At 56.9% G+C, this 11,705-nt stretch overlaps 4 protein-coding genes across 4 annotated transcripts; 2 read left to right on the forward strand and 2 right to left on the reverse strand.

Annotated features, from left to right (window-relative positions):
* Window positions 1–270: 270 nt before the first annotated feature.
* Window positions 271–2,583, forward strand: PHSY_001153 (fructose-2,6-bisphosphatase; the record flags this gene model as incomplete). Its single annotated transcript, XM_012331785.1, has 1 exon — window positions 271–2,583. One exon carries the CDS (start codon window positions 271–273, stop codon window positions 2,581–2,583), a length of 2,313 nt encoding a protein of 770 aa, XP_012187175.1.
* Window positions 2,584–2,813: 230 nt separating this feature from the next.
* On the reverse strand, window positions 2,814–8,909 carry PHSY_001154 (ankyrin repeat containing protein; the record flags this gene model as incomplete). Its single annotated transcript, XM_012331786.1, has 3 exons — window positions 2,814–8,110; window positions 8,250–8,436; window positions 8,787–8,909. The coding sequence occupies 3 exons, from the start codon at window positions 8,907–8,909 to the stop codon at window positions 2,814–2,816; spliced, it is 5,607 nt and encodes a 1,868-aa protein (XP_012187176.1).
* Window positions 8,910–9,068: 159 nt separating this feature from the next.
* PHSY_001155 (hypothetical protein) lies at window positions 9,069–9,449 on the reverse strand (the record flags this gene model as incomplete). Its single annotated transcript, XM_012331787.1, has 1 exon — window positions 9,069–9,449. One exon carries the CDS (start codon window positions 9,447–9,449, stop codon window positions 9,069–9,071), a length of 381 nt encoding a protein of 126 aa, XP_012187177.1.
* Window positions 9,450–9,967: 518 nt separating this feature from the next.
* Window positions 9,968–11,482, forward strand: PHSY_001156 (hypothetical protein; the record flags this gene model as incomplete). Its single annotated transcript, XM_012331788.1, has 1 exon — window positions 9,968–11,482. One exon carries the CDS (start codon window positions 9,968–9,970, stop codon window positions 11,480–11,482), a length of 1,515 nt encoding a protein of 504 aa, XP_012187178.1.
* Between the last annotated feature and the right edge of the window lie 223 nt (window positions 11,483–11,705).

An 11,705-nucleotide genomic window follows, 5' to 3' on the forward strand; every position in this document is an offset into this window, starting at 1 on the left:
CTGACCGGCAACTCGAACTGAGCGTTGATATCATCTTCTGGACATCTTCCGTCGATCTTCACTTTCTTCCTCACCTCACACACACCGCACTGCCCGACCAACACTGCCTAGACCGCGGATTCGTTCGAGCACCAGGGTTCCGTTCATTTGCTTATCGGCTCTTCCGTAGATAGAACATCAGATCGGCCGTCACGCCGTCTACTTCGGCGTAGGTTTCAAGACTCTGACATATCCGTTCGGCTGGTCCGAGAGTGACACTTCACCCTCATCATGTCGCAGAACCCCGTCGACATCCCAGCCAGCCAGGCCAGAGCCGGCGGCGACGCTGCCAACGCAGCTGATCAAAGCGCCATCGACAGCACCGGATCCTCCCCCGTCATGCCTCACGCTTTCGTCCACCATCGTCATCTCAGCGGTGGACCGGGTGTAGGTCCCGGCACCGCATCTCCCGGCAGGTACAGCGCAACCCAAGCGCAGCAGCTCGCTTACAGGATGGCGCAGCAGGAGCAAGCCCAACGCGAAGCCGCCGCTACGAACCAGGCTCAGCAGCAACCAAGTCGAGACGTCTCTCGCTCTGCCTCCGTCCGTAGCTCAGCAAGGAAACTGTCCGGCGGCACTCCGGGATTCTCCACCGCTTCTCCTCGTCATTTCTCGCAGTCGAGGCCCGCACCTTTCCCCCAAGCATCTCAGAGGGAGGCCTTCGATGTTGCCGTAGCCTCGAGCAACCTCGCTTCGAGCTCCGATGGTCTGCAAGCGCTGCTGAGGGACCATCCTGAACTGGTCTCGAGCAGCTTGGCGGCTGCAGCTGGTCCGAATCTGACCAAGACGGGCGCGTTCAGCACCCGTTCTGGCAGCCATGCGGGCAGCAAAACAAACAGCGTTCCCGGAACACCCTTCGAAGGACCCGACCAGCAAGGTCCACTGCTTGCTATGGGCGGTTCGCTTTCCAACTCTTTCCACCAATCCCAAGCTCAAGGTCAAGCTCAACAGCAGCAACAGCAGGTTCAGAACGCTCACGCTTCGCCCGTGCAGGACTACGGCCGTGGCCGGATCCTCAAAGATGCTCCCGAGGTGGGCGAAGGCGGTCCCTCTGGTGGACAGAGCGGTCTCGGCGCTGCTCTCGGTCTTGGTCACGGCATCCGAACCGGTCTGTCGACCCCTAACCTCGGCGCTGCTGGTGCAAGACCCGATTATTCGGGTGCCAAGATCGTTGTTTGCATGGTTGGCCTTCCTGCCCGTGGCAAGAGTTACGTCGCTAACCGTGTGCTCAAGTACCTTCGATGGTTGGAGTACGATGTCAAAGTCTTCAATGTCGGTCAGCTGCGACGTGCACTGGCTCGCGCCAAGTACAACACGTCGGGTGTGAAGGAGGATCACACCGCGTCGTTCTTCGATCCCTCGAATCCATCCGCGTACAAATTGCGATCGCAGATGGCTGAAGAGTGTCTAGAGCAGCTCATCGGATGGTTGAAGCGTGGCGGCAACGTCGGTATCCACGATGCGACCAACTCGACCCAAGCACGACGAAAGGAGATTGCGGATCGAATCGCCAAGGAGCCGGATCTCAAGTTGGTCTTCCTCGAGTCCATCTGTACCGATCCCAAGGTCATCGATGCCAACATCGCCGTCAAAGTCAGCAGCGGTGATCCGGACTATGCGGGCATGACACCAGAAGCAGCCAAGGCCGACTTCTTGGCACGCATCAAGCATTACGAAGACACCTACGAGGCGGTCAACCACGACGGCTCTGAGGCGCACTACTCCTACGTCAAAGTCACCGACGTCGGCAAATCGGTCACCATCAATCGCATCCAGGGCTACCTCGAGTCGCGGATCGCATTCTACCTGATGAACTTGCACTTGACGCCGCGAAACATCTTCTTCTCACGTCATGGCGAATCGCAGTACAATGTCGAAGGCAAAATCGGTGGTGATAGCGATCTGAGTCCAAGAGGCTGGATGTACGCAAAAGCTCTTCCTCAGCTCATCAAGGACAATATTGGAGATGCGCCGTTGACCGTTTGGCATTCGACGCTCCGACGAACTGGACAGACGGCTTCTGAGCTGCCCTATCCCAAGCTCGCGTGGAAGAGTCTCGACGAGCTAGATGCCGGAGTCTGTGACGCCATGACCTACGAAGAGATCGAAAAGTACTACCCGGAGGACTACGCGAATCGCGACGACGACAAGTTCAACTACCGCTACCGCGGAGGCGAATCGTACCGCGACGTTGTCGTTCGACTCGAACCGATCATCATGGAGCTCGAGCGACAGGAGAACATCCTCATCATCGGACATCAGGCTATCATCCGATGTCTGTATGCCTACTTCCATGCGCTGTCGCAGGAAGATCTGCCGTACATCAAGATCCCGTTGCATACGGTGATCCAGTTGACACCCAAGGCGTACGGTTGTGACGAGAAGAGGTTCCAGCTGCCCATCGAGGCGGTCGATACGCATAGACCGAAGCCGTTGAGGAGCGATATCGACGATCACCCGCCGACGCCCCCGCTGGATCCGTTGGAGGAGGCAGCCACCAGTGCCCCGCCAAGTCAGGTAAAGCCGAATTTGGAGGTGGCGTAGTGCGATGACGATCTATAGAAAATTTGTACGCGTTTCGCATGCGCCGGCAATACACCACACCACTTCACGTTCACTCGCGACTCGGGATGTTCCTGCTGCGTGACATCGAGTGTTTCCGTATGAGAAGCTTCTGATGCAATCAATGGATTTTCCTTCCGTTCAATGAAACTGCGACCTTGTATACATAACCATGATTGTACATTTCTTGTTTCGTGAGAGACGACTGATTCTCAACCTTGACGAGGAGTGAAGGTGGGCGCAGCTGCCGATAGGTTGGCGTTCGGGGTTGTGTTCGCTGACGGCTTGGATGGGAGACCATGCTGCATGGGCGAGGCGATTGGAGGTGCAGCCGGCTTCTTCTTTCCGTCCGCACCGTTGCTACTCTGACCCTTGGTATTGCCCTTCGGCGAAGCCTTCTTGCCAATGTCGTTGCCATCCGCAGCATCCTGTTTTGCCGCATTCTTGCTCGGCGTGCGGTCGGCGTTTGCCGACGCATCGCTTGCTTGCCTACCGTTCGGTTTGCTTGCTCCACTCTGCTTGCCGGCTTCCGACGTCTTGTCGCTCCTAGCTTTTGTAGAGTTACCATTCACTGAGGTGGCCTGTGCCGGATCCCGACCTGTCTTGGACGCTTTCTGATTTGAGCCCAAGGATTGCTGCTGCTGCTGCTGTGATTGCTTGCCTAGCTTCTTCGCCCCCTTACCCTTTCCTCCAGCATTGTTGCCCTTCTTCTCCTTTTGCAGCCGTTTCGATTCCTCGGCGAACCATTTTTCAAACTCTTCTGCCTGCTTTTGCTCTTCCCTGCGACGCTCTTCTGCCTGTCGCTCTTCCTCCTGAATGTCGAGGAAGCTTCTGCGAGCTGCAGCGGCTTGTCGCATCGTCTCTTGTTCTGCCTCGATCGCCATCTTCTGCTGCTCTTGGATCTGAGCAAACGTCAGATTCGCTGGAGATGCAGGCGGGCCGACTTGCTCCGTCGCTACCTTTTGAGCGTCGGCGTTCAGAAGTGAACGAGACAAATTGGATGAGGGGCCTCGCTGAACTTCCGGTCTTCCGACACGCGAAGCATTCAAAGCTGGCGTTGGAGAAGGCGAGGTGCCATAGGCGCCCAGAGAGGGAGCGACCGCTGGGGTAGCCCAGACTGCTTCGCTCGTGTTCATCCGCTTTGGTGTGGATTTGGCGCCCATGCGCGACGGTGTATAGGTCGGTCCGAGCCCATTGGCCGGTGACGCGCTGGCATCCGAAAGGGACGGTCGCGAGCCCTGTCCGGCGAAGCTACCCGGCTGCAAAGGTGCGGCTGAAGGACGTCGGCTGCCGGGTGTAGACGAAAGAGGTGGAGTGCCCTCGTGAGAGGTCCCAAGCGCCATGGCTGTCGTTGCGGCGGCTTTCATACTCCAAGGCGAAGAGGCAGCAGGCTTGTCCGGTGGGGATGAGCCAGACTCGGCCATCTTCCATGGTGACGAAACACTACCACTGCGCGTCGGAGCTGGCTGCGCTGATGCTGTAGCGGCAGCAGCTAGACCTGCTTCCTGTTGCTGCCTCTTGCGCTCTTTCTGTGAAAGACGCGTACTGGCAACGCTGATCGACGACAGCTCAAAGCCTGGAGCGACCGACTTGGGGACTGGCGTCGACGTTCCTGAGCCGCTGGGAGTCGTGGCATTCGAAAGGTGGGATACGACAGTGGTCTGCTGACGTTGCTGTTCCAGAGCCATGATGCTGCGCAGGTCCTTCGGCGGGTCGGCGGGACGAAGCGCCGGCGAGGCGGAAGACTCATTGACGCCTTGCTTTCTCTCGGCCTCGACAGTGCGGGACTTCCAGGGCCGCGACGGCGAGCTTTTCTCGACAGTATCGTCGAGACTGAGATGTGCGACCTGAGGCAGAATAGCCCATGGCGATCCATGGGTGCGAGACGAGCTTGCGTCCTTTCGAGGCGTTGCTAGGTCGTCTTCGTCCATGGAGAATACCTCCGAGGTCTCGTCCATGGACCGCTGCGCGATACCAGCGCCTACAGGTCGCAACGTATCAGGACTAGCGGGTGTCTTGGCGCCGAAGCGGGCGCTCGATGAACGTCGATTTGAATCCTGTGCCAAGAAAGGAGGCGACTTCATGTCCGCGAGCCCTGCGCCCTTCTTCGGACGAACCTTGTTGACGATGAGATGCAAGCTTGGCGGCGGAATGTCGAGATCATCGTAGAAATCTCTGTGCTTCTCCACCAGAGCAGCGAGGCGGTCCTCTGCAAAGGTGCGATGCACCTTTTCGTCTTGCTTGCGTCGAACGTAGACGGTGAGAGCTCGGATCATCCCTTGATCGAGCTCGTTGAGACGTCCGCCCTCCAGCAGTGCCTCCATGCTCTTTGTGCAATAGTCCATGGTGATATCTTTGAGCTGATCGGCCTTGTATAAGTCAGCTTCCGTCATAACGGCACCGACAGTATGCGCAAGGATGCGCCTTCGTAGCAAAGAGCTGACAACAAGCTTGAGCTTGTCAAGCAGCAGCTCGTTTGCCGCGGCCATGACTTCAACTAGGAAATCCATGTACATCTCCAACGATCGATCAGCATCGCAACCGGTAAAGAGCGTCTCGCCATTGTCTGTGTAGAGGTGCATCAGCACAATGCGTGCGACCTCCCAACGCAGATGGCTCATGTCAAGAGTGATGACATTGTCCTTGTCCCAACGCGAAGCGGTCCAGTGAGGCTGGAAGAGGGCAGAGAAGAACGGCGACCTGCGCAGAATCACCGAGTGGACGGGCACGGTGCGATCTTCGAGGCGAAGCAACACATCGTTGAAGCTCTTGCCTTGTTGCATCGCTTCAACGTCGACATCGACGAAAGACGTGAACAGGGCAGACATATTTGCGCGTAGCGTCGGCTCCGGTGGACGCGGCATGCTAGCTTTGATGCTGGCAGCAAGAGCAGGTAGGTCGAGACGTTCTGCGAGGAGGCGTAGCTCATCCTGGATACGTGCTCGATCGACCTTCGCTGCCTTGAGCTCCTTGTCGATGACAAGACCGACGCTCGGGACCCATATTGGCGGAAGGTCATCCGAGTAGATGTAGTGCAGCAGGAACAGAGCCGAGACCAAGCTGCAGTTGGAGAGAGTCAGGATCAAGACGTGTTTGGTGTTGCCACTCGTCGCCAACTTGATGCCTGCAGGCAACCGTTCCTTGACGCTGGGATCCTGCAGCGCCGTTTGGAGAGAGGGAACGCGCGCTTTCAGAATGACTTTGTGAACAGGCAGGTAATGTCCGTCGGCGATCAGGAAGGCGTCGCAGCCAAAAGGCGGCGTCAGATTATGAGGACCGTAGAAGGCCTGTCTTCTTGCTGTGGTAGACAGGGGTTGTGACGCTGTCAGGTCAGGAGATGATTCGTCCTCGGCACCAGAAACCATTCGACCGGCGACCCAACGTTTTGCGGCCTCGACGATCAGCAGTGCCATCCGAGCGTATCTTCCAGTGTCGGTCTTGCCGGCTTCAAGGCGACGATCGTCCTCCGAATCGCTGTCCGAGTCAGCATCGCCTTGAACGTCGGCGATCTCGATGACTTTTGTCGTGATACCCTTTTCCTTTTCGTTCTCTTGACCCAATGTCTGCACCTTGAGATGAGGCAATAGATCGCGGACCGCCTCCTCGACGGATCGGCCCTTGACTCGCACGTCTGGCAATCCAGGGTCGGCTTTGATGGCAGCAAGTGCGCCGCTTTCGCTGGTAGCAACCTTGACCACACGTTGGAGGTATGGGATCTGCTGAAATTTGAAGTTTTTGCCGCCACCACCCTTGCCTCCTCCGCTGGCGTCACTCCTGCGTGGGCGTACAAAGCAGTGACCGCTCTCGGTGCAGAGAATGACGGAACCATCGGCACCGATGGCGACGTCTCGAACGGCAGTGAACTTCTTTCGCACCGACCAAAGCAACTGAGGCTTGGGCGCCGACTGGGCTGCCGAGGACTTTGCGGCTGAAGAGACGGGCGCACCCGCTCTGCCGGACCCTCCTGTGCTGCCATACTCGGACGGATGCTCGAGGTTGAACGTGAACAGATCGCCCATGTCACTGAGGGCGGCAAATGTGTTGCCACTGCTGGTGAGCTTGGAAATGAGGGTCTTGGGCTGAACCTGCCTTGGCCTGAAGACAGAGATGCTGCTGGAGAAGCGGGCGAGAGGAAAGTTGATGCGAAAGTGCGTGTCGTTGTGCCAAACAAAGACGTCACCGCCTTCCATCAGGCAAGCTGTACCAAAGTCGGAAGCGGCAATCTCCTGAATGCCCGCACCTGCGGCAAGCGCTGTGACCTTGCGTGGCTGGACTTGCACTGCTGTACCGCTTCTGTCGTATCCGAGCTGACCGGTGTTCGTTCCCCATGTGTACAGACCGTCCGAGGTGTAGACGGCCGAATGTAGCTTGCTGCAAGCGGCGCCGAGGACAACCTCCTTCTTGAGAGGACCAACGATCCGTCTAGGAGAGACTTGGATATCGAGCTCGATATTTTGAGGGGCAGCGGGTTGACCGAAAGTAACACCGGCTCCAGCACCAAGCTTGCCTGACGTGGAAGCGACAGTGCCGAACCCCTGCTCTATGGTGTAGCCGAGCTGGGAGAATCGATTGAGACCGAAGGAATAGACGGCGCCGGATGCTGTGATGATGAGCGTGTGATCCTGAGCGACGGCGACGGAGCGGGCGGTCTCATTGAAATCTTTGAGCGGCTCGAACGAGGTCTGCGTCTGCGGTGATCTGCCCAAGCGACCGTTGCTGCCGAGACCGCAGACCCAGACATTGGCGGCTTTTTGATCGGTCAAGACGACAGTATGGAGACGACTCATGGCAACTTCCCTGATCCCTATGCGGTCGAACTTCTTGCCAGCGGGCAGAGATGATCTAAACGCATCCTCTATTGATTGTGTTCCGTTGCTGTTTGTCGGAGCTGGTGGACGTAGTGTAATCTTGTCTGGCAGCTGTCGATCGTCGCCGTCGCCAAGGCCGAGATTGTAGTTGCGATTTGATCCCCAGGTGAAGAGCTGTGTGAGGATGCGTGAGTGGTGTTGTCGATGCGAGTGCGAAGACGACAAGGCATCTGCTGGAGGATTGGTGCCTGCGACTGTCGAATTGTAGAGGTCGAAAGCAGTGAGGCCCTCGAAATCCTTGACGCGGAGATCGATGTCGCTTCTACGAAGAAGAATGATGGCAGTCTGCAAGTTGGCAAGGTAGAGCGCCCTGTGCAGCGGCGTGTATCCGCTCTCGCCATCTTGGAGGTTGACATTGACGCTGGGATGGGAGAGGATGGCGTTGAGGTAGCTGTAACTCCAAGGCTCGGTGCTCGAGGCGATGTGATGCAGGACAGTTCGGCCAAGATGATCGCGTCGGTTCACTTCGGCAGGCGGACATGGCCCTGATGACTCCTTGTGGCTGTGTGGCGACTTTGAAAAAGAGCCAGCGCCGGCGCCATAGGACCCATTATTGTTGGACTGGGTGGCGCCCGACTTGTCGGACGGGCTGCCTTTGAGTACGGCGCGAAATCTTTGTAGATCGCGCACATGCCAGCAATCTAGAAGGGTGGGAGCGACCATGCAACGAGAGAGCGATACCCTGGATCAGGGTACCACCCGCTTGAAAGCCGACAGAGGAGCTCGGCAAAGGCGCGAGACCAGGTCGACTTGCAAGTGGGATCTGACTCTGAGGAGCACCTATGCAGTGCGCCGTGACGAGTCTTGTGGGGAGCGACTTTGAGTGGGAGTGCTTTCGAAAGCGCCGATTGATCCGTAGTGTCTGACGCTTTGCTTCGATGTTAACGTGACGATACGTAGGCGAGGGGATGGTCCAGGTGATGCGATCTGGGGGGACGAGTCGGTCTCTGCGGTGACTTGTTGTCGTCTGTAAGTGGAAGGAGAGATGTCCGAGGCCGTTGTGGTGTTCCGTTTCTGGAGATGACCAGCTCGTACGAAGGAAAGGACGTCAGCTGGATCCAAAAATGGATGATTGCTGTGATGTAGAGTTGCAGAACGCCTTCCATTGATCTACGGAAGTTTGAACAGAAATAGCCGATGCGAAGGCGCGATTCGGGTGAGTTTGGCTATTCCGAGCGGGTCGTCCGAAGGATGAGCAGGGCCTGATCAGAAGGCGATTGTTGAGTCGAGGATGTAGGTCGAGACCGATGGATATGGTGGGTCTCGAGGGACGTTGGTCTCGCTGCAGCTAAGTTATTAATACCATTGTACGCTCACCGAGAAAAGTGGAGTCGGAAGCTCGCTCAGGAACTGCTTCTCTTGCACCAACCCTGCGGCAATTTGCTGCAGCCAAATTCGCGTCGAGCGGTTGGCTGAGCACAGCTCACAGCTTCTGTGCATCTCTGCGGCTTGGCTGTGGCGAATTTCCCGGTCCCTTCGGAAGCTTCACGTCGGGTGCACCGAGCACGTTGCTGCTTGGACCCTAGATTCCGGCCACTCTGCCATTCTTGGCCGATGAGATGACTACAAATAGATGTGACTGTCCATAGATGTCAAGTCTCACATCTCGGTGCTTGACAACGCTCTCACTTTCTTGTGGCAATCGGCATCTCCAAACTTCTCGAGTGGAGACTCGATCAGCCAGTTTGAGCCGCTGAAGCACGAGAAAGCGTGGGAACGTGAACCATCGCGTAAAACACCCGTGTCGAGGTCGGATGGTCGGATGCAATCCGACGAGAACGGCTGCAGCTCTCCAGTACCGCTTCGGGTGATGGCCACTGCTGTTCGTGGCCACTCGACCTGGCATTCTAGCCGGTAGTAGCGATAGTGGTAATGCCGCGCCGCAGTGGTGACATCGCGCGTTCCTGAGACTGTGCTTTGGCGAACGCTAAGAAAGGGTTCGCCTTTTCGAGGGAATTTGACCCTCCTCGCCCGGCACATCGGACCCTAAGAAAAGGAGGGGGATCATTTTTACTTGGGAAGGGAAGGTTTATATAAGGTAGCTTTTGCTGCGCATTGCTCACCCGGCCACCTCTTTCTTTCTAGCCAGCTCAGCACCCTGGCTACCACTGCCTAGCCGTGCCAGTTAGCCAATGAATAAGCCAGGCTATGAAGGATGACTGATGAATGATAGAGGCGCCGCAGCAGAGGTCGCTGGCTCCATGCTATGATATTTCAGTTGAATCAGCATCAGGTGGCCTATTCGCGTGAGATGACTGAGACTGGTACTCCAGTCAAGCAAGCAAGAGGCCTGGACCCTTGCTCTTCTCTTCCAGTTTCAGTACAACGACCCTGCAGCCAAAGTCGGATAGCGTGTCGGACCCTGTTGGTCTCACACCCACTCTCAACGCCGCTTCCTCTCCCTTCCTCTATCTCATCGACAAGCTCGTACTCATCTCGCGACATCAGCTGTCTTGGCCCTTGGGATCCATTCGGTCGATCAATTCGCACTAGCCGATATGGCTGCGTCCACCGCCTCCTCTAGCTACGCCCACGCCGATGGCGCACTCTCGTCATCCGCAACCTCGTCGATCGCCGGCTCTTCCACCCTCTATTCTGCCACCGGCTCTTCTTCCACAGCAACAGCAACCACTGCATCCAGTCCTACGGATCAGCTCCGCGAGACCTTCACCAGGCGCATCGGCAGTCTCGCTTATCTGAAACGCTCACTTCGAGGCCAGACAACCTGGTTCTCTACGATCCAACTCGATCCCGACGAGCTAGCCTCCTACTTTGACAATGATCGCATGCACAAACGTACTTTACGCTACTCGCTCCTCGGTCTCAGCTTGTCGAGTATCCTCGAGCTCTCAAACCCCAGCGACCTCGCCAGAGCCATCGTCTCGCTGCTGAACGAGCTCGAATCGTACACAGATGACAGCATCGCCGCACTCACCAGTGGTGCGGGTGCCACCAACTTTGGCGGGCAGAGACCCAAGATGCGCAGCCTCTTCAAGACCGGCAAGCAGACCCTCAAGAGATCGACGGTAGCACAGGCGATCAGCGAGTTCGGCACCATGGATTCGGGCATAGCAGCTGCATCCATGTCGGCAGGAAGTAGCGAGCAGAGCTCCTACCTGATGGCTCCCAATATCCCCTTCCAGCTCGACTTTTTCCAGACATTCTTCACGTTGTGCGATATCCTGACGGAGATCTACTACAAGATGCTGTCCTTTTTGCCAAGAGACAACAGCGGGCTGGATGGATCAACGTCCAACTACGGAACGTTCGGAAGAGCCTCTTCACCTCCCACTTCCATCTCTAATCAGGGGAATCAGGACCACGACAGACCTGGCAGCATCAGCCAAGCTTTCTCCTCAGCAGCAGCAATGGGTGACGCGCAGAACGAGGCAGGAGCTTCGATCAATGGCATGACGCAAGAACTCTTGCTCAAAGCAGATGCCAAGATCAAGAAGGTCATCAACACTCAAGTCAAGGACATTGACGGATTCGCACGCCAGATGATCAAGGATGAGCTGGCGTCACTAGATCCACTGATGAAGGAGCTCGGCTTGGAAACCGCCAGCAACTCTGCTGTGCCTCCGTCCTCAGCAGTCAGAGCAACCTTAGCAAATACCGGACAAAGTAGCAGCTCCGGTCTCCCAACATCATCGGCCTCGGCACTTCCATTCGGTTTCACCAACCAACCATCATCCACCCAACCTTCCGCTAACGCACCTGCCAGTAACACGACACCGTCGAAACTGTCCAACCTGGTCACAGCCTCTCAATTCCGTCGTGCCACCGGCGGCGCCAATACCGTCAAACCAGCACCCATTCCAGACTCCTCCCATCACGGACACCACCATTTCAATCTTGGTCCAAACAACACTACCGCAGGGACTGCGAATGTAGAAGCCGGCAACGGGTTGATCACTTCACGGTCAGCGAAATTGAAGAGGATCGCAAGTGGAACGGAGAGAGATCATGATGCGGCGGGTAGCGCAAGTGTCAGCCCCAACAAGCAGCAGTGATTCGCACAAGGGCGTCGCGACACAAGGAACTTGCTCAGTACCAGTGCGGATCACCAGCAACACTGTTGCAATCACACCTTGTGTCACCCACATCACACACTGAACCCTTCCTGCAACACATCTGCATTGCACGTCTCGCTATCCACTTTTAACCTTCTTCCCCCCACCGCCATTCGCCAGCGACAATTTCCTCTTACCCCCTCCTGCCCCACCCCCACCCCCT

This window comes from Pseudozyma hubeiensis (assembly GCF_000403515.1).
Source record: "Pseudozyma hubeiensis SY62 DNA, scaffold: PHS13, whole genome shotgun sequence".
Lineage (NCBI taxonomy): Eukaryota > Fungi > Basidiomycota > Ustilaginomycetes > Ustilaginales > Ustilaginaceae > Pseudozyma > Pseudozyma hubeiensis.